The sequence below is a fragment of the Canis aureus genome, chromosome 1, assembly GCF_053574225.1.
Source record: "Canis aureus isolate CA01 chromosome 1, VMU_Caureus_v.1.0, whole genome shotgun sequence".
NCBI classification, from domain to species: domain Eukaryota; kingdom Metazoa; phylum Chordata; class Mammalia; order Carnivora; family Canidae; genus Canis; species Canis aureus.
Window position 1 is genome coordinate 115,497,593 of NC_135611.1, and position 21,517 is coordinate 115,519,109.

The following is a 21,517-nucleotide window of genomic DNA, read 5'->3' on the forward strand; positions in this document are numbered from 1 at the left end:
GTCTGGATCCCAGCTCTGCTGGGGAGGGCGGGGACTCCTTCCCCTGGAAGACTCTGTGAAGCAGACAGACTTGCTGTCATGAGTCGTTTACGACGGGCTTGTCCCTTCACAGAAGATGGCTTACATCATCACTTCCTGGCCACCTGGTTCCTCAGTGGGCTTTGGGGCGCTGAGATTGTGAGGCGGGCTGTACAACACTGCACTGACAGTAGGCTCGGGGGTGGGCGTGGGACGGAGTGGCACAGAGAGGACGTGGGTAAAACGTGTAACCTGGCACGGTGCCTGGCATGGTCACTGCCCAAGAAAAGCGAGCTGCTGTCAAGATTTTGGGAGGAAGAATTATGTTTAAGAACCCAGGCACTCAAACTCTCTCTGGGTCCCAGATTCCTCATCTGTGAAGGGATGAGGAATGGTATCTCCCTCACTGAGCTCTTGCAAGGAAAAAATGCAAAATCGTGCAGGGCGCTGGGCAGGCAGGGTCTGACAGCCCTCCGTAAACGTTCACTTGTGCTACAGGGCGGTATGCACCTGGGCGTTCAGTACCAGTTCACAGAGTGTGTGCTGCACGCCAGCCTCAGTGCTGAGGACAGAGCGGGGAGCAACAAATACATGAACACACTTCATATGGTGTAAGTGCTATGGAGAAAATTAAAGCAGGGTAAGTGGGTGGAATATGCTCAAGGCCACGTTGCGGGGGGTTGCAATTTTACATAATGAGGCCTCCCTGACAAGGTGACATATGACTAGAAGAGAGAAGGAAGTGAGCCACAGTGGCATCAGAAAAAGTGCTCCAACAAGAGGGCACGGGTAGTGCAAAGGCCCTGAGGTTGGATGCCTGTCTAGCATACTCGGGAAGCAGCAGAGGTCTGTGTCCCCAGAGCAGAGGGAGCGACAGGGAGCCAGATCACACAGGGTCTCACAAGCTAATGCAGGGACTCTGGCTTTCACCTAGAGTGGGCAGAGGGTTCTGAGCAGAGCAGCAATGGGACCAGATCCCCCAGACTGCCTTACTGAGGACAGACCAGAGGGAAGTCAGGGTGGAGGCAACAGGGACCAGCGAGGAGGTGACTGCAGAGTCCAGGAGCAGCTGGGGAGCCTGTGGGAGGGGAGAAGAGGGAATCTGCCCACCGGAGGTGGCGCTGCCAGAGGGGATGTGGGTGTGAGAGGAGGAGCACAGCCAGGCTGAGGCCAAGGCTTCTGACCTCAACAAATGGAGCAGCGGACCTGCCCTTTACCAAGACAGGAAGATTCTGTGGGGCAGGAGGGGAAAAGCCAGGAGTTTGCTCTTGGGCATGTTGTTTGAGAGCCGTAGAAACACCCGCGAGAAGATGCCGAGTGAGCAGTCAGCTCCCAGTCTCAAGTTTGGGCACAGATGGGTTTCAGAGTCAGGAAAACCTGGATTCAGACCCCAGTCTGCCACCTGCTGTCTGCATGACCTTCTGTGAGTGTCTATACCTCTTGGAGCCTCAATCTCATCCTGTCAAGTGGGGGTAAGAACAGTGCCTACGCTCCGTGGGGAGGATGACTGTGGGTTCTCACATGCATGCTGCTTATTAGCACAGTCAGGGTTCAATTAAACCCATTCAACTACCCAACTAATCAGTATTTATTGAACACCTACCATGCAGCAGCCCTGATCCTTGCAGAGGGCATAAGCAGGTGAACAAAATACACTGAGGCCCTGGTTCTCAGATCTCACAACCATGGCACTACCTAAGGCTGAGCATGAATTGTGGGGTCAGGGAAGCTGAGAGCAGGGCTTCATCAACTCGACCTGAAATCAATGAGAGCGTGCCAAGGCCCAGAAAGGAGAACGCGCTGGCATCTGGAGGTCACAGCCCCATGGAGTCAGGCAGGCTTGTCTGGAAAGCGTAACTCATCCAATCCTTGAACCTTTCCCATGACATATTGTAATTTTTGCTCCCATTTTTCAGATGGGGAAATTGAGTCACATGGCAGTTAAGAACTTGGCTTTAGGTCACAGAGCTGGCCGGTGGCAATGCCAGGACTTGAAGCCAGGCCTTCTGACTCTAGAACCTGTGTCTGTGTTGTGCTTCCTTCCCTATTTCACATGCATGACTTGCCATTTTGTGAAACCCACTGGCGGCGCATCACCCACTACAGCATTCCTTCTCATGGAACTCACACGTGGTCTGAGTACTTCTCAGCACGTTTCAGGCCACCATCGATTAAACCATCACCCAACTTGAAACCAGTCTGCTACTTTTGGTTTGGCCAATAGTCTGAGCCTGGGCTGTCTACCAGGAGTTTATGCTAAGAACTTATCCAGACTGTGAATCTCTGTCTTTTAAAAGAGGAAGTTAAACCACTCACATTTATTGTGATTATTAATGTGGAATTATTCTTCCTATATAACTGTTTTCTTACTATGCTTTCTTATATTCCCCCTACTGTTTATGCCCTATCCTTTAAAGGCCTGGAAGTTCTTCATTCTATTTTAATCTCCCAGGAAGTACCCTTACATTTCAAACATAAGCATAAACTTGTATTTTCTAGCAACATCTAGAGTGAATAAATCTATTGTCTTCCAAAGGCGATGGCTCGGAGAGCTTTGGATCCCTGGCCCAAACTGTTCCCAGAAAGAACCCAGGGGCATGGCCCATGAGACCCCCTTGTGTGTAAGTGGCAATTCTGACTCTCTTGGGACCAATTAGTGTCCTGGCCTGACTGACAGCTGGGGGTAGGGGGTGTTCCTTAAGGCCTCCACCAAACCCCAAAAGTGCTGCATTGCTAAGCGCTCTCCCTTACCTTCAGTCTCTGGACGATTTCCCTTATGTCCTCCACAGAGCCCTCTGTGGCCTGCAGGAAGATGTGGTCCCCTCGTCCATAGAAGATTTTGAGCGTTGAGGAATCTGGGGTCCAGCCAATGACATCCCCACAGTAGCAGTTGAATACCACCTCCTTGGTACGCAGGTCCAGGAGCACCACAAACTCGTTGGAAATCCCCAGGATGCAGTCGATTTCTACCCCCTGGGCATAGTCCTGAGCCGCCACCCTCCAGGCGATGGCCCCTGCGCTGTGCTGCTCAGCGCCTGCCCTTGCTTTTGTCTTCTCCTTTTTCTTGGAGGTCAAGGAGATGAGGTTAAATTTGCCAGTGGAGTCAATGGGTGTGTTGGAGACACAGTTTTCAGCCAGGTCCTTGAGGTACTCCTGACGGGTCCTGGTGGCCATGGTGTGGAATTTGTCGGACTTGTGCGCAGCGTTCTCGGCATTAATCACCTTGGCCAGCAAGAAGTCTCTGAAGACGTCAGATTTGCGGAATGTGGTTCCACTGGGGATGGGGGGACCGAAAGGAGGAGCATCTTTGGATCGGGTCACAGCCATACTGAGGAGGGAGAAATAGATGGTAGAAAGAAGAGCACTTGAGATTCCCTTTAGAAAGAAAATACGTGATCAGAAACAGGACTTTGCTTTTTAAGAGAGGAAATCTACTTCTAACTAGTAAATTGCTGGCTAACTGGACTGGAAACGAGACAGTCTAAGGGCAGATACATGTATCTTTATTTCCTAGACAACAGATATTAGGATATCCGCTGATGTTCCAAGAATAATTCTCCTAGCATTGTTCCATTTCAGTTACCCTTGTTTTACACACATACAAACTATGTGGTAGATTACAGTTCCGCAAAAATTCACTCCTCCCTCTCCAACTTTGAGGGTGGGTATATCCCTACCCTACTGATCCTGGTCACGTGACCCGATTTAGCCAATAGCTTTTAAGCAAGGCATGGAATGCGGTGGGCTTGCCTCCTGTGCTCCTGCCATCTCCCTGAGATGAACATGCCACGGGGGTCCCAGAAGGATGAGGGACACCTGGAGCAGACCTAGAGCCAAGGCCAGCCAGACCTCAGGTGACCTGCAGATGTGTGGGCCAGAGAGAAATATTAGCGTCTGTGAGCCACTGAGTTTTGGGGTGGTTTGTTAAGCAGCATTAGTATGGGAACACCTGACTGATACAGTTATTTATGTGATTTACTTTTCTCACACATCTGTGTAACATTACTTAATATACTGTGTAAATCATCCCTACACAGATAATTTTGAAAATCCATTGTAACGAGAAGTTAGTAGAGACCCTTCTAACTCCCGCTTTGACCAAGGTGCTCTTATGACAGAAATGATTAGAAACCGAGTGAGAAGGTAAAAAGGAAATGATCTAAAACGTGTTCTGCCAAACTAGTGGACCCCCTCACCCCTATGCAAACCACACGGAGAGAGAAGCCTATGGGGAAGAACATCTCTGGAGAGAGCTGGCGGTGAGCTCCATCATGTCTGTGCCCACCGCCGCCGGGACTGGGCACCGCCCAGGTGATCCTGTAGCCGGGAGGAACCTGGGGTCAGTGGGTCCCCTGCCTGGGAGATCAGGAGCGAGGGCTGGGAGGTCCTTTGCAGAGCCCAGAGAGCTGCGGTCAGCTGTGTTCATGGTCTCAGTGACGTTTCCCTGCCTCCCCCTGCTTCCCGGTGCTTCAACCCCGGACAGGTCAGACACCAGCAGTTAGCAGCAGCCAAGGTGCAACATGGAGGGACAGAGGAGGTGAGCAGGCTCCCCGACCACTGAGGCTTCCAAGCAGAAGCAGCCCTGAGCTGGGAGGTGGGAGATCTGCTGAGAACTCAAATCTGGAGGATCGATGAGCATCTCAGAGGGGACGTTCCAATGACCAAATCGAGTCGAGACTCAGCAGCTGTAGGGCAGCTGATTTCTGAAGTTGGAGAGAGGCTATGGCACCTCCCAGAGTCACCACCCAGAAGCAGGGGAACTTGACTCTCACCAGAAGATGTTTAAAGGGGTGCCTGAGAGCTGCTGGTCCCTGGATGCCTCACTGGTTCCTTAACCCCGGCATACCTGAGAGGAGCCTGTTCCTTCATTCTCAGTTAAAACCCAAGGGGGGCATCTGCTTCTTGAGCGTCCATCATGGACACAAGTGTAGCAATGAGGGACAATCAGACTGATGGCCTACAAACATCACTGCTGCCCCAGGAAGAAAGGAATGGAAGGGACCAGAGTGCAGGCAGGAGATCGTCAAAGGAGCTCCTGCACAACCCGGGGAGTCAGGCCAGATCCCTCACTTGCCATGTCCACTGTTCACTATCCAGCGACCCTTTTCCAGTTCTGGAATGCCATCCAGGCAGATGCCACTCGGAGCTTAGCTGATGCCCCAGGACCAGCACAGGTGTTCACTACTGATTAAAATAATGACTTAAAGTTGAATGGATCAAGAAAAAACACATTTCTACCAATGTACAGTAGGTTTTCTGTAGGTTTGACAGAAGAAGGCATTTCCCAGTGGTGTGGTTCTTTGAGGCCACACAAACCAGCCAAGTTTTCTGTGCAAAACTGAGTGGGTATGGCCTTGCCTGGGGGTGGGGGGTGGGGGGGATGGATGAGATGACTTTCTAATTCACAGTGCGTCCACACTGTACTTTACAGATGTGAACAGCTTTGCAACTTCTCCAGTCAGCACTTAGCTGCTTCAAGTGACAGATTCTGGTTTTTCCCACGTCGTCCCGATTCATGATTTTAAGAATCATGAAATCACAAGCTGCTGAAGGTTTTTGGACAAGCAGAACAGCTGGTCCCTTACTTCCCAGCAGGCGGGACTGGGTTGTCATGGCCCACAGGCTGCAGGGACACTGGTGTGCCACTCAGAAATGGCACTCCTGAAACCGGGAAGGACAGCACCTCATTACACAACCAGGAGATGGTGTGACGTCAGGTCACCTGGTCACTGTAGCTCAGACAGTATGTCCAGAATAATCACGGTGATTCATTCAACAACTATTTTCCTCACTGCCCGTGATGTTTGGGCCAGGCATCCGTCTGGCCAGCAAAAATGTCTTCAGGGTCCACTATACAGCAAGGCCCAGGCCACGACAGACGCACAAAGGGGAACATGGGGTTGCTTTCAAGGAAGGCCAGGGCCATGCCAAGAAGTCGTTTTACAGCATGACAAGTGCTCTGATGAAGGTATGTTTGGGGACATAGGGGTGGGGGTGGGGGGTGGGGGGCAGGATGGGGTGCGGTCTGTCCAGGAAGCAGTTGCCTGTGGGGAAGGAGAGGGAGTGGAGGGGGGCTGCTTTGGTTGTATCTTTAACATTTTCTTTCTTTAAAAATAAAGAAGAGAGCTGAAGCAAATGTGGCAAAATGTTAACATCTGTTAAATCGGGTGGTAGGCACATGGGTGTCTGTTATATTATTTTCTGTGCTTTTCAGAATGTTTAGAATATTGCATAATAAAAATACTTTAAATTGTGAAAAACAAGAAGGGTTTAGGGGTGCCCGGGTGGTGCAGTCTATTGAATGGCCAACTCTTGATTTTTGGCTCAGGTCATGATCTCAGGGTCTTGAGACTGAGTCCTGCATTGGGCTCTGAGCTCAGTAGGGAGTCCGCCTGAGATGCTCTCATCTTCCCCAGGGCAGCTACACACATACCCTTTGATCCAGCAACCCCAGTTTTAGGAATTTCCCCAGCTATATACTTGGACGCACGTGCGATGAGACCATAAACAAGATTATTCACTGCAGGAGGGCGTGGAACAGTGGGTGACTAGGAACAACCCAAACGCCCACTGCTAGGGAAAGATTCCCATGCATCCATACACTGGAATGTTATGTGGTCATAAGAAACGAAAAAGCACTTTTTGTACTGCTTTGGAGAGATCTTAAGGACTGGTGAGCGAAAAAACACAGGATGTAGAACAGCGTGTGTGACATGCTCCATTTGTATTAAAAATGGGAAAAAGAATACTTACAAGTAGCTGCCTGTGTATGTATAAAATATCAGGACATCCGCACAAGAAACTGCTAATAGGGCAACTGGGTGTGGGTGGGTGGGAGACTGTGACTTTTCTTTTACTTTTTTAATTTACTTTTTGTATCTTTTGAATTTTAAACCTTTTTCAAAAACTGGAAAATAGTGCTCCTGAGCCCATTCCCCAGGGTCTCTGGTGCTGCTCTAGGGACAAGGGCTGCCCTTGGTCTGGGCCTAGGTCAGCAATCGGCTCTACCCTCACCCCCTCACCCCCCGCCCCAGAGAGCTTTCCATTTGGTCTTTGGCTGCTGGCCACTCTCCAGGGTGAGAGTCGGCACTCAGGGAAGATGCTGAATGGGTCTAAGGCCTATGCTTACCTATTATCTGTGAACTGTAACCTTAACTCTATCTCCAGGGTGGCGCGTGTGCACATGCACGTGTGTGTGTGCATGTGTGTTTGCCCTGCCCCATCCTTCTATCTTCTGATTCTCCTCAGGGCCATTACTCCTGGGCCTCAGCCCCTGTGCCTGACACCCAGACAGGGCAGTGGTTTTGCTCTATCATGGGCAACTCACCCCCCCAACCAGGTCAATGAGCCTCAATTCTGGAGCTTCTCTTCCTGGGAGAGCAAAGCTCTGTTTGCTAGATTTGTAGCTGGGAGGATGTTAAGCTTAGAGCTGCCAGCAAATGAAGCCACCGACAGGAAAGTGGAGCAGATCCAGCTATGCCTGAACCTGTCACCTGGGAGAGCCGAAAGATACAAATGCCCTTCCGTCTTAAGCCAGATTGAGGAGGGATTTTTGTCACTTGCAACCCACAGATTCCAGGCAAATGCAAATCCTTGATGGTCTCCTTATCCAAGCTGGGGTGACATGCCCTTTTCTGACTGAGGACCGCTCTCTCAGGAGGTGTGGGAACAAGAGGACAGAGCTCCCTGGAGGCGCACACAAGCCACAGGGGAGGCAGCCCACCAGGCCGGCTGCTGTCTGCTGGCTGGCGCCCTGCATGCTGCCTGGAGGCTGGAAATCAGCTGCCATGGCTTCCTGTGAGGGCAGGGGTGGGGGCCATCCCCGGGCTGCTCCCTGGAGCACATCTCCCTGGAGATGCATACCTGTAGCAGACATTATCAGTGCAGGGGTTGTGGGCTCGGACGATGATGAAGACGTGCTGAAAGTGTGAACGGATGTTCTTGGGGGTAAAAGGCAGCGCCCCTGGCTCCTGGAAGATGATCGTCACAATGTCGTTTCCTATGTGCCTCTTCCTTAGTAGCTGGTAAACAGAAACAGGGGAGAGGAGGGCAGCACAGGTTGGCTTGAGGGCCTTGCCTGGACCCTCACTGCAGCCTCCCCACCCCTCCCCCTCTCCCCGTCTGGTCCCCACAGGCAGCCAGGGGGAGCTGTGGACCTGGGCTGGATCATCTCTCCCGGCTCAGAGGACCTGGCCTGCTGGGCTGTCTCTCCCTGCTCAGAGCCTGGTGATGGCTCCACCTCACTCAGGGTAAGAAAGAGTCCCCACATGGCCCAGGGGGTCCCACGCCATCTGCACTCCCCCCCATATCTCCTCCCACGCTCCCCCTCGCTCACTCTGTTCCCGCCATGCTGGCCTCCTGCTGCTGCTCAAACATGCCAGAAACACTTCCTCCCGCAGGGACCCACATGGCTCCCTCTTTCAGGTCTTTCTTTGCTGAAACACCTCCCTCCCACGGAGGCCTCAGCTGACTGCCGGATCCCCACAACATCCCCTATACTCTCCTGCTCACGCAATGGTTATCGACACTCAGCACGTGGTGGCTTTTCCCTCTTTCTCTCGTTTCTGGTCTATTCCGTCCCACTAACACGGCAGCTCCATGAAGACGGGGGTTTTGTCTGTTTTGTTTGCTGCCTATGGCTGTGTCCTTAGTGCCAAGGAAAGTGCTTGGCACATGGCAGGTGCTCAGCAAACATCTATTGAAGGTGGGCCCAGGACTGGCAGACTTCGACTTGCTTATGGCCTTGCTCACGGCCCACTGCAGCAGATCAGCAGACTGGACAGTGATCGCGCTGGCAGGGCCGATCCCAGGCCGCCACCCCCACCCTGCACACCTGGGTTGCAAAGGTTGTGGCAGCTGTGGCTTTGGATTGGCCCACAGGAGCCCGGTTCTCTCCCCTCTGCCTGTCACAGTCTCTGACTAAGATACTGTTATCTCTGCAGGTGATGATGTACTAATGGTGTTTCACTGATTTGCTGACATTACTGCATTCACACAAGGTGAGCCTCTGTGACTGTCACTGGCAAGGATCCATGCTGGGAATGTCAAGTCCGCAGATGGGAATCCCACGTAGCTTGACACCAAGCGGCCCAGAACATGGAATCCAGACACACTTACACTTAGCACGACTCACACTACTGAACTACTTTGTGTGTGTGTTAAACTCATTAAATTGCTAAAGTACCCATTTATTGTGGCCAGTCTGGGTTAGGCATCTTACCACTAGGTCTTTTTTTTTTTTTTTTTTTTAAAGATTTTATTTATTTATTTATTTGAGAGAGAGAGAGAGAGAGAGAGAGAGAGAGAGAGGCAGAGACACAGGCAGAGAGAGAAGCAGGCTCCATGCAGGGTGCCCGACCATGGGACTCCATCCCAGGTCTCCAGGATCACAACTTGATCCTGGGTCTCCAAGATCAGGCCCTGGGCTGAAGGCGGCGATAAACCGCTGAGCCACCCGGGCTGCCCACCACCAGGTCTTCAAGTGGCAAGCTCATCTCATCACAACAACCCAGCGAGGCATGAACTCATACTACCCCTTTACTGATGAGAATACTCAGGGTCGCAGTGGTCACACAGTCATCGGGAGAAAGAGCCAGGATTTGAACTCATTCCTGCTTGACTCTCCAACCCTGGTTTTCCCCACGTACCACACACCCAGCACTAGGGACTGCTTCCTGTGCCCGTCCTGGGAGTTGGGCCCTGCCTCGTGCTCTGGTTGCCTGCGTGAGTGCAGGGACCTTTCCCAAGACACGGGGTGCCATCATTCTGCCCATTTTACAGATGAGGGATCCTGAGGTTCAGAGAGGTAGGTTCAAGCAGCTAGCATGTGGTAAAGAAAGAACTCAAGCTCAGGACTAACCCTGAGACCAATGTTCTTACAGAACACTATCAGGTTAAGGTTAACCTCACGAGATCACTCAGATCTGACCATTTTTGATCTATAAAATCTACACTATCATCTGTACCAATGGAAGAAATATGCATTTCCTAAACCGTAAGTCTGTGGGATTTCTGTTCTTCAGAAACTAGGAAAAGTTGTTTTCAAGGCAGAGTCTGCATGGCATGTTCAGGAGAGGAGCCTCATGAAGCAGGTATTAGGTATTCCTGCTCAACTAGTACCTTCTCCTTCTTCTGGCAGCCATGTCCATCCTCTTTGGGAAAGCACCTCCCTCATCCCTATTGATGTTTCAAGTTGAGCTGACCCCACTCACCCACCCTAGATGTGGGCACTTGCTTCAGGCTTGGCCACTCTGCCCATTCCATCCCTGCCCTGGGCCCAGGGACTGGCAAGTGAATGGTCCAACAAGATTTAGCCCCAAAACGTTTCTGGGATACTAGGGAGGCACAGCTCTCTCTCCCCTGGAGTGGCTCTGCTGCTGGGATATGAGCAGAGGGCTGGTAGGGGGCATCTTTGCCACTACTTGGGAAGATCTGTGAATAAGGCCACTATGAAGAAAAAGCAGGGGTAAGAAATGAAAAGGGTTCCTAACATTGTTTGAGCCCCTGGATCCAGCCATACCTAAAGCCAACCCTGTCCTGGCATTTGAGAGTTACACAACCCAGTAAAACTCATTTTTTGCTTATGCCAGTTTGCTTTGTGTTTCTGTTACTTCTGATCGAAGTAAGCTGATCATTCTTCTTTTTCATAGGATTCCTGATGACTCAAGACACTGTTGAGTTGGGGTAGCTAGAGGCAAGTGGGATGGCCAAGGAACGGCTAGAAAAAAAAAATGGTATCAAACGACACTTGACCTAGCCTCCATCCCCCAGGTGACGTGACCGTAGTGCAGAGGGTCTCCAAGGCCACAGCACCCCAACTGCCATCTGCTGCACGGGATGGCAGCAGGAGAGCCAATGCCCTCTAGACAGCCAGCTAACAGCCACAAGGAAGGGGAATTATTTGGGGTTCAACTGTGCCTCAACTGGAAATCATGTGGGGCCCCACTCACCTGCTGCCTGTTGTTGGGGGTGTACGGGAGCAGGGTGGAGACATGGAACATGATCTCGTAGTCCTGGTATGTCGTGTAGAGGGAGTGGGTGCCCGTGGAGTCAGCTGCAACAGAAACACCAGTTAGCACCACGTTTCCCAAACCTCTGGGTTTGTGCCACATCCCACATGCCATCTGTGTTAAGTTTTTAGCTTGATGTTTGCACTTAACTTCACTCTTTAAAATTAAATAAATTTAGGTAAAAGGGAAACCTTATGTTATACACCCAACACACTGGTAAAAATTTAAAAGTCTGACCGTACCGAGGGTTGGGAGGATGAAAACGGCCGAGTCCTTTTATGTGGCTGGTTAGGTGTGTAAATTGGTACAACCACTTTGGAAAACTTCTTAGTAGTATCTAGTGAGCCTGAAGAGCGGCTTAACTAATGACCCAGCACTTTGGCTCCCAGCATCACAACCTAGAGAAATCGCATACGTGTGCTCTGGGATATGGGTAAAAAGTGCCTTCAAATGTCAGTCAAAAAGATGAATAAACAAGCTGGTATGCTCATACTGTGGAAAAGTACAAAACCACAAAATGAGCCGTAGTCAGCACGCGGGTGAATCCCACATATATAACGTTGAATGAAAGATGCCAGACACAAAAGGAGCACATACTGTACAATTCCATTCACAGTATGTTCAAAAACAAGCAAAACAAACTCTATTTAGAGATGCATATGTAGGTAGCAAAACTATGAATGATAATCCCGAGAGTCAGGATCCTGGTTACCTCTACTGGGAGGGGGTTATGACCAGGGAGCCCATCTGATTATCAGCTCTGTGTTTCCAAGACGGGAAACTGAGCAGGGAGGGAATGACTTACCCAAGGCCACAGTGGAGTCTGCATTGGGACTCAGGCTGTCTGACTCCACAGTGTTTTATTAACAGGACTCGGTGCTGCTCTTACAAGTTTCACAGTCTTCTTAGAATACAGATCCAATCCCTAAACTTGAGCCTGAAAGGCCCTGCAGGGTGGGTCCTGCCTTCCTTCCTCACTTCATGCTCTACATTAATTCCCTGGATGACAGCCCTCAGACCTCAGGGCTTTTGCGCGTGCTGTTCCTTTCTCCTAGAATGCTTTGCCTGTGCCCTTGTTGCCTTCTATTCCACCTCAGCCCTCTCAGGCCACATGCCACGTTCTCAAGGAGCCCTTCCGTACTCAGACATAAGATCAGGTTGCCCAGTCATGCTCCTATCATTTTGGATTGCTCCTTCCTGCCCAGGGAGGAAGGCTGGGAGGTTTGTGTCAAGGCAGGAGTGAACCCATAAGCCATGCTGCAAGGAACTCTGGGACGTCACATTCAGCTCAGGAGGCCCATTCGTTGGCCCTTTGGGGCATTCAGGTCCACCAAGCTTTATGCTGGGGAGACAGAGGAAGAACAGACTGAAGAATCCCCATTCCTGTGGCCTCACATTGGAGGGGGGAGAAGCTGTGACAGGTGAGAGCACTTAAGACACAGCTGGCTGGTGCCAGAGGCAGGCCTGGAGCCAGGTGACCTCCAGATGACCTCGAGCCCGGGGCATCCCAGTCTGGTAGCTGGGACACTGGCCAGGAGCACTGTGCTCTCAGGGTTCTCTGAGGAAAATCTACTTGCCACAGAAGCCACGTGGCAGCAGCTGATGTTCCCTAGACCGCTAATTCTCTGTAGTGCTGTGCGGGCATCTGATCCTCACAGCAACTCTGGGAAGGGGACACAATTACAGCTGTCACTTTGTGCAGGATGCTGAGCCCCGAGGAGCCAGAGCCAGCCTCTGTCTGAGAAGGGGGATAGTTAGTCTCCTGTTCTTTTTCCTGTGTGTGCTGCTCCTTCAGCGGTGAAGGAATCAGCAACACAACCACGATACTAACGCTCACGCCTGCTGTGGGCTTCCCCCGAGCCAGATGTGGAGTGGGTGCGGGCAGCCCTAGGAGGCTGCACAGGTCCACGGTCCAGCACAGAGTGAGCGCTCAGTACGTCAGGTTCAACACTGGGCTCCTGAAATAAGCCAACTATCAGCTTCACCTGACAGATGAGGAAGCTGAGGCAGAGGGAGGCAAGGCCAGTGGCCCAGGATCCCTACACCAGCAACGGCACAATGATTGTATTCATCCTATGGCCTCCCTCAACAGACGACAGCCACTTCATGCTCCTGTGGCACCTGTGGACACTTCAGTCATCTCTCTAAACTTGTCTCTTAACCCGGGCTCCCTCTTCCAGATGAGGAAACAGGCTTAGCGAGGCCAGGGGAAGAGCCAGTGATCAGGCCAGGGCCCCACCACTGGGTGTTCCAACTCCACCTGAGCAACTAATCCAACAACGGTCCTCCTCCAGGGACAGTGGGCAGTCAGCCTTCTCCCCAGGGCGCTGTGATGGGAGGTCACAACATCGCTCTTCCATCTCCCCCAAACTGCCACGGAACACTTTAATCCACACGCTACGTATATATGTGCGTGTGTATGTGGAAATGCTAGGACGATCACGTTGTACCTCGCATCTGTCTTAAGAAGCAGACCACCACCAATACTCCATGACGATGCATCGTTTTCCAGTTAGACCCAGCCTCTCCCCAGGGGCAACCTACCGGGGATGGCCTGCTCTGTCACTGCTTTGCTTCCCTTTAGAGGTGTTTTTTTTTTTTTAAGATTTTATTTATTTATTCATCAGAGAGAGAGAGAGAGAGAGAGAGAGGAAGAGGGAGAGACACAGGGAGAGGGAGGAGGCGGCTCTACAGGGAGCCCGATGTGGGACTCGATCTCGGGTCTCCAAGATCAGGCCCTGGGCTGAAGGCGGCGCTAAACCGCTGAGCCACCTGAGCTGCCCCCCTTTAGAGTTTTACTGTGGGAGAGCAACCCCCCCCCCCCCCCCGCCAGACAACACACCAGTGAGTGTGCTGTAAAAATAACTGTTGTGTAAAAGGCATCATTCAACACCCGTTCTTGTGAGGCCCGCTCTCTACACTCAACATCAAGCATGTGGCCCTGGTCCAGGCTGATGCTTGTGGCTCCAGCTGTCATTGTCACTGCCACGCAGCACCCTGCTGCACAAAATACCATGACCCTGTCCATGCACGCGGGCACCGTGCAGGCACCAGTGGGTATGAGTATTCAGGACACCTCTTAGTGCACACGTGCATGAGCTCTCAGAGCACGTGTCTCAGAGTGTGACTGCTGACTCACACAGTAGGTGCACCTTCAGACTTTACTAGAATATGCCATAGCGTCTTCCCAAGCGGTCGCACTATCAGCATCCCTGCCCTCGGCCTGCTACCACCAGGCCACCTAACCGGCACCCCACGAGGAGGGCCCCGTGGCCACTTACTCTTGACATCCAGCTGGGCAGCGTACTTGGTGAAGCCCTTCAGGCAGACCTTCTCCCCAATCAGGGACAGGAACTCCTCAAAGGCAGGGCCGGCTTCCTCGTTGTTGTACATCTCCTCCTCTGAGCTCTGGCCGGCCTTGCAGTAGAGGATGCCCACTTTGTGCTTCCGGCATAGCTGCAGGGGCAAGAGGGTGCTGTGAGGCGAGCTGCAGGGGTGGCGGAGGGAGTGGGACAGGGGGGCTCTCAGGAGCGGCGCCTGGGAGCTGCCACTGAGGCCACACAGGATTGCAGCTCTGCAGCCAGGGAGGAAGGAAAGGGGTGCGGGGGGGAGCACAGCCCGGTTGTCCCCCTCCCTCCTTCCCGTTCCACAGAGGCGCAACGAGGGGTCCCTGCAGCCGGCTCTGTGCTCTCCACAGAGGGCCAGGCCACTCTCTCGAGAATGAGACAATGTGGTCTTGGCAGGCTGCCCACAGTAGGTGGACCGGAACTGGCTAAGATTCTGCAAAAACAAATTCTCATGGGCTCGGGGCTCAGTACAGTTGGCACTGTTTTTAGGGGGTGGGCCCCCAATTCCCATGTTTGTTGCTCATTCTCCTGGTCACTGGTGACCGGACCCTAGACAGACACCTGACCCAAGTGTGGGCCTGAGAGTTAGCTAGCTGGGGTCTGCGCGGGGCTGTCGTTCTCACAGAAACTCTGGGAACTGTGGGAGGACAGAGAAGCAGAGGGAACCAATGTGCAGAGAGGGAGAGGCAGGCAAAACCCAGTGGCTATCTCATCCCTAGACCATTTTTCTCCTGAGACCCAGTCACATTCCTGCTCTTGGCACCCTTGCAATTTGGTAATAGATCCCTCCTTTCACTTAAACCAGCTTAGGTGGGTTTCTACTCTGAAAAAGAAAAAAAGACCAAGACAGAAGGAGGTCGCAGGATGGGGTTGCAGTAGCGTCCCGGTGCCATTCCCCCAACCCCCCCGGATGCTGGCCCCCTGCTCACCCCTTGCTCGTCGAGCTTCAGCAGCTGCTCGGTCACCTTGGGAGTGTTGAGAGCCAGCCGCAGGCAGTGGATGTTGAGCTCGGGGATGACGTACTCCAGGGCATCCTTCAGGGGCAGGCCCCGGCCTGTCCCGTGCTTCGTGGCAGTGGGTGTGGCATCCTCCAGGATGGAGCCCCGCAGGGTGATGAGCTGTTGGAGGAGAGAAGGGAAGGTGAAAAGGCTCTCAGGACCCAGGACGGGATCAGAGCCCATGCCGGTGTCCAATGCTCCGAGCAACCTGTGCGATGGTCAGCAGTTCGGGCCCCAGGGCCAGCCCTGGGTTTGGACCAGGACTTGTACTTGCTGCCTCCCCCTTGTGTGATCTTGAGCAAGTGCCTCCAAACTTCTGGGCCTCAGTTTCTCTTTTGTGGAATGAATACAGTGATGGTATCACAGCCCAGAGGGTGCTGGGAGGACTAAGCTGATGAGATTTTGAGACAATGAAGCAGACCTTTGTCCATTCAACAACTACCACCTGAGTGCCCCTGAAGCACAGCCCTGTTCTAGGTGTGTGTACAGGACTTGCCCAGCTGGCATTTACGTGGGGAGACAGGTTTTGTCAGGTAGTAAGAAGAATAGCAAATAAAACAGCTTCCAGAAGGTGAGCCCTCAACGAACACTCTGCCTTCATTACCGTATGTATGAAAATATACTAGCACACACACACAAGCTTCTCAGTGCCACTCAGGTGATTCTGATATGTAGCCAAGACTGAAAACCTTGAGTCAAACCAATTACGGCCATCTCATTCCTCTTTCCCAGATGGTGTTTTCCAAGTTTCTCCAATAGCTGGTCACGTGACTAGGTCCAGGTAATGAAATGTGAGGCCAAATGTGAGGCTTGGGAAGGACCTCTGCGCACATCTGCCTCCCTTAGGTTAAAGGAAAGCCCCTTTCCACCTGCCCATTTCTTCTTGTTAAGGACACTGGTATGAGAATGAGGTGCTTGGAGCTGTGGCAGCCATCTTGTAATCATGAGGAAAGAGACAAGAAAACCACAGAGAAGTCAATTTCTGCAGTTGCCTACCTCCAGACTTCTCCTTGGAGAATTAAAACCACCTTCTATTTGTTTTAGCTATGATTAGTCAGGTTTCCAGACAAAGCAGTTTCCAACTGACAGAACTTTATAACAAAGTCACATTTGTGAAGGTGCAGTTGACTATGCTATCTTCCAGGTACAAGAGTAATTACTTAGTTAAGTATACAGGTCTGTTCAGGGGAGGTTTTATCATCTCTATTTTACAGATAAGAAAACTGAAGTTCTGGGGTGCCTGGGTGGCTTAGTTGGTTGAGCATCCTTCTGATTCTTGATTTCAGCTCAGGTTAGGATCTCAGGGTCGTGGGATCGAGCCCCACGTTGGGCTCTACACTCAGTGGGGAGTCTGCTGGAGAGACTCTCCCTCTGCCCCACCCCCTGTGCTCGCTCACTCTCCCTCTCTCTCTGAAGAGATAAACACACAAAATAAAAAATAAAAAAATAAAAAAAGGAAAGAAAACTGAAGCTCTGAGAAGTTAGGTGCCTTCTCCAAGGTCACCAGAGCTAAGTGACTGAACCAGGATTCTAATGCAGCCCTGACTTTTCCAAAACTCATGACCTTTTTCTTTGAAAGTTAAAAAATTTTTTCTTTATTGTGAGGAATAATCTACATACAGAAAAGCACACAACATATGTAAGCATAGCTAAAGGAATGAACACCTAGGTAATCGCCACCGAATCAAAAAATGAATATTTTCAGCCCCACTGAGCTCTTGCCCTCCCCAAGGCAACCCTATTCTGACTTCTAACTCCGTAATTTATTTCTGCCTATTTTTGAGCTTCAATGCACTTTGTATTCTTTTATCTCTGGCTTATTTCTCTCAATGTTCTGGATACGGGACTCGACCACGCTGCTGCGAGAAGCTGACATTTTGCCACAACGGATTGAATCCCTTCTACTGCTCAGCACAGAAACTGCTTCCAGTGTTTGACAACTATGAACACAGCTGTTAGCAACACTCATGGAAGCACCTCTTAGTACACACAAACACATTTTCTTTTGGGTCTGTACCTAGGAGAAGAACTGCTGAGTCACCCCGCATGTTCATCTTTAATTTTACTGAACTGCCAAAGTTTTCCAAGTGATGGTCCCAATTTACACCCCGCTGGCCCTGGGAGCCCTGGTTGCTTCAGGTCCCCGTTGCACCAGCTTTGGCTTCTGTGCACAATGCGAGCTGGCCATCGGGTGATGCCTTGCGCAGAGCCAGGCCCTGGAGCTCCAGCCCCACTGAGCACACTTGGTGGGGTGGGGGTTGGGGGCAGGTCTGCAGCAATACCAGGAAAAACTTCCCTCCCTGAGAGGACTATTACCAGAGCCCAGAATACACTTGAGGCTACGGTTTGAAGACTATGGAGGATCAGTGTTAACTGGAAAAACATGCTTGCCCTAAGTCAACAGACACAGAAGGTGGCAAAAACAATATGTCATGATATGGCCTCCAACCATATAGCCCACTCTTGCCACACAGGACCTGGCAAGAGGCATGAATGGAAGGAATGGAATGTTTGGGAGTTCCTAGTTCTGGCCCCAGAAATTAATAAGTCTCTCTTATCCTAAGAACCAGAGTCTTGAAATAGATCATGAAAAGCAACGATGACGGATGCTTTGCCCTGGGATTGTGGGTTTCAGTTAATGCACCACCAGAATCAGTGTTTTTGCATCCTGCTGACACTGGCCCGCAGCGCCCTCTGCTGGGGTCAAGGGGAAGCATGGTCCTGCCTCTCATTCTCTCACGCAAGAGACAGGTGGCCTTTGCTTACATTCTGGCTCAGAAGACTTGACCAAAAGCCACGACTTGAAAAGCTCCCAGCTTTTCCTTCTCTGCTGAGGATAATAAGTAGGGCACTGGCAGGGTGCAACGACTGGCCATCTCTAACCGCCACCTGGTCCTGTCCATTGTCATCACCTACCTGGCCTATGATGCTAGCCTTCCGCCTGGTCTCCCTGCTCCAGCCCCACTGCCACCCCTGCCCGGTCCATTCTTCCCGCAGCAGCTGGAGCCAGACCATGCCTCTCCTCTGCGCAGAAGGGGCTAGTGGCTTCCCAACTCTCTTCAAATAAAATCTATACACCCTGCTCAGTCCCCAAGGTCTTGCATGGTCTTACCCTCGATGATACCTGTCATCTCACTGAGGGTAACTGGTCAAGTGAGCTGTAAGAAGTCTCAAGGCCACGTATGCAGGGAGGTTTCGATTGACACAGGTTGCTCTATGTTGGCTCCTGATTCAGACGCATCCCTTTCTCTACTGGGCAGTGGGCACACCCTTTAGGAATGTTTCCTGGCAGGTCCTTGAGGAGTCTGCCTGGGTTCAAATCCTAACTCTACTCCTTCCCTGTGTGACCCTGATAAGTTGCTTAATTTCTCTGTACCTGGATGCCTGGGTGGCTCAGCGGTTAAGCGTCTGCCTTTGGCTCAGGGTGATGCAGGGGGATTGAGTCCTGCATCGGGCTCCCCAAAGGAAGCCTGCTTCTCCCCTCTTGCCTATGTCTCTGCCTCTCTCTCGAATAAATAAAATCTTTTTTTTTTTTTTTTAAGATTTTATTTCTTCATGAGAGACACAGAGAGAGAGAGAGAGAGAGAGAGAGAGAGAGAGGAGGCAGAGGAAGAAGCAGGCCCATGCGGGAAGCCTGATGCAGGACTCGATCCTGAGTCTACAGGATCATGCCCTGGGCCAAAGGCAGGCGCTCAACCGCTGAGCCACCTGGGCGTCCCATGAGCCACCTGGGCGTCCCGAATAAATAAAATCTTAAAAAAAAAATTTCTCTGTGCCTGTTTCCTCATGTATAGAATGGGGATAATGGCAACTACTTCAAAGAGTCGTAAAGATTCAGTAAGCTAATCCACGTGCAGTGCTCAGCATTGTATCTGGCACACAGTGAGCGCTCAGTATGTGGTAGCCATTATTATGTACACACACGTGTCAAATGTATTTGTACAAAGCCATATGCATAGTTAAGAATTTAAATTTAACCTTTAGTAAGAAGGTACAGTTGGCTTTTCTCCCCATTTAACAATATGCTTCGGAGGTTATTTCTATAAACACACACAATCATGTACCTACTCAACACAAATGAGGCCCTAGTCAATATGCTGTTATTCTTTGCTTTTTTCACTTAATAGGAGAGACTCTCCCTTTTCACTTTGCACACTTACATACTTAAATTCTTCATGAGTGACTGTTACTTTTTAAGTTAAAAAGAAAAGACAAATCCAAACCTCTAACCCTAACAAAACCAAGGTCTGTCAAAAACTTGTGTTTGAAAAAAGAAACAAACAAACTTGTGTTTGCTGGGCAAAGGGGAAGCTGCTGGGTCAGGAGGCTAGACCATCCCTGGCTGGCTGAGGTGCCCTGTGTCCCGGGAGAAGTAGAGAGGTCAGCAAGGGGCTCAGGACAGGGCAGCCCTGGCCCGGGGCTTGTCCTGTCCAGGCTGGGGGTGGCGTGGGGCTGACGTTCAGGGGTGTGGTGCCAAAGCCCAGCTCCAAGCCTGTTCCTGCCCTGGCGGGAAGCTCAGTGCTGCCAATGCTCACATCCCATCTGCCGGGAGATGGGGGCCCACATGACTGTCTGCTTGGCGGCTGGGGGTGGCCATCTGGGGCAGGCCAGCCTGCTGGCTTGGAAAACAGCCTGAGCCCCTCACTCTGGACCCCACACCCTAGCTGACGGGAGTCTGATATATGTGCACGTGGAAAGGACAGACTCTGACCATGAACTCACTGCCCTGCAGCCTCGGGCTACCTCACATGTGCCATCCAGGAGAACCTTCCTGCTGCTCCGGGAGACAAGGAGCAACCAGCACAAAGCCTATTTACAGATGAAGAAACTGAGGAGCCCAGAGGTAAAGCCATCTGTCCAAAGTCACAGCCAGGGAGTGGCAGAGCTGGACCGAACCCAGGGCTATCTGTTCCCAGAGCCAGAACCCAAACTGGACCCAAGAGGTAGGGTGCTGAGTAAAGAGCATGGGCTCGGGCTCCAGGTAGCTTGGGTCCATATCCTGGCTCTGCCACTGGGGACCCTGGCAAATGATTATCTCCCAGGAAGCCTCAACCTCCCACCCTCATCTGCACAGTGGGAACAACGGGACCCACATCATGAGATATGGAGAGGATCTGAAGGCTCCAGGCATATAGAACACTTAGGACAGTATCTGGCAAGAACACGTGCTGAGAGTGTTGGCGATTAGTACTGCTACTGTTGTTACTACCGTGGGCCGCCTGACTGTCCACCCTGCCAGTGGGATAGGGAGGGCATGAGGAAGAGGCAAGGTCAATCTTGCTTGCCACTGCCCTCCCTTCAAGGCCGAGTCTGCGTGTGGCCTGCATGCATGGGGGGCGGGGAGCAGAAGGAGGCCCGGTTGTGCCTGTGAACCCCACACGAGGGCGGGGGGCGGGGGGCAAATTCACAGGACCACCTAGAATGTGACAAAGGGACAGCAGACTGAGACCCCGTCAACTAACTTCACTGGGCTCTTCCCAAGTGCCAGGCCTCGCGTCGCCTAGATGTATAACCTCAGAGGGCCCGGTCCTGTGAAACAGGGATTCCCAAGGGAGAAACTGAGTCTCTGAGAGGAGAAGCCAGGTGCCCACTTTCACAGCTAGTGAGTGGCCAAACTAGGAATTCATACCAGGTCTCCAATGTGCCAGATGTGGTCCTGCCTCAGGACCTTTGTACTGGCTGTTCCCTCTGCTTGGAATGCTCTCATCTAGGTGTCCACATGGCTCCTTCTTTCATCTCCTTCAGGCCATGACTCAAATGTTATCTTCCTGGTGATACCTCCCTGGATCATTCTGCCTAAAAACTGAACCATCACTCTTCATGCTTCTTAGCTCTTCCCTGGTTTACTAACTACCTTGTCAGGCTCACTACACTGTATGATTTACTGAAGTACATGTGTGTTGCCTGAGGCCTCCTCTACCAGAGTGCAGTCCCACATGCATCTTTGCTGCCTTATTCACTGCGGTGCCTAAGGTGCCTGGTACCAGGTGCAGACAGCGGTGCTGAGTGAGTCTCTGGAGAGGGGCAGATGTGTATCCCCAGACCTGTGTCCCTGAGCATCAGGAGCCTCCTGCCCATCCTGGGGAGGACTGGAGGCTGGTTTTGTGGGTGTGGGGGCTGGGAAGTGGATGGGAGCAGGCACAAG

General features: G+C 51.7%; 1 protein-coding gene and 1 long non-coding RNA gene across 10 annotated transcripts in view; one reads left to right on the plus strand and one right to left on the minus strand.

Moving 5' to 3' along the window:
* The window catches only part of SIPA1L3 (signal induced proliferation associated 1 like 3), a 235,445-nt gene that overhangs the window by 69,016 nt on the left and 144,912 nt on the right, over positions 1-21,517 (minus strand). For all 7 annotated transcript variants that reach the window (XM_077853554.1, XM_077853508.1, XM_077853545.1 and 4 more), the window contains 5 exons: positions 15,304-15,492; positions 14,309-14,483; positions 10,968-11,071; positions 7,882-8,039; positions 2,770-3,346 (listed from right to left, as the gene is read on the minus strand). In XM_077853554.1, the coding sequence (XP_077709680.1) occupies positions 2,770-3,346; positions 7,882-8,039; positions 10,968-11,071; positions 14,309-14,483; positions 15,304-15,492 (1,203 nt within the window). The remainder of the gene's footprint in view (positions 1-2,769; positions 3,347-7,881; positions 8,040-10,967; positions 11,072-14,308; positions 14,484-15,303; positions 15,493-21,517) is intronic.
* Positions 36-10,601, plus strand: LOC144286725 (uncharacterized). 3 transcript variants are annotated; one of them, XR_013354647.1, is made up of 5 exons: positions 41-658; positions 1,384-1,490; positions 5,450-5,986; positions 8,153-8,267; positions 8,961-9,205. It is a non-coding gene; the product is annotated as an uncharacterized LOC144286725 (long non-coding RNA). The 3 variants fall into 3 exon arrangements; XR_013354646.1 differs by having other exon boundaries at positions 36-1,490; positions 2,125-5,986; positions 8,961-10,601; XR_013354645.1 differs by having other exon boundaries at positions 42-1,490.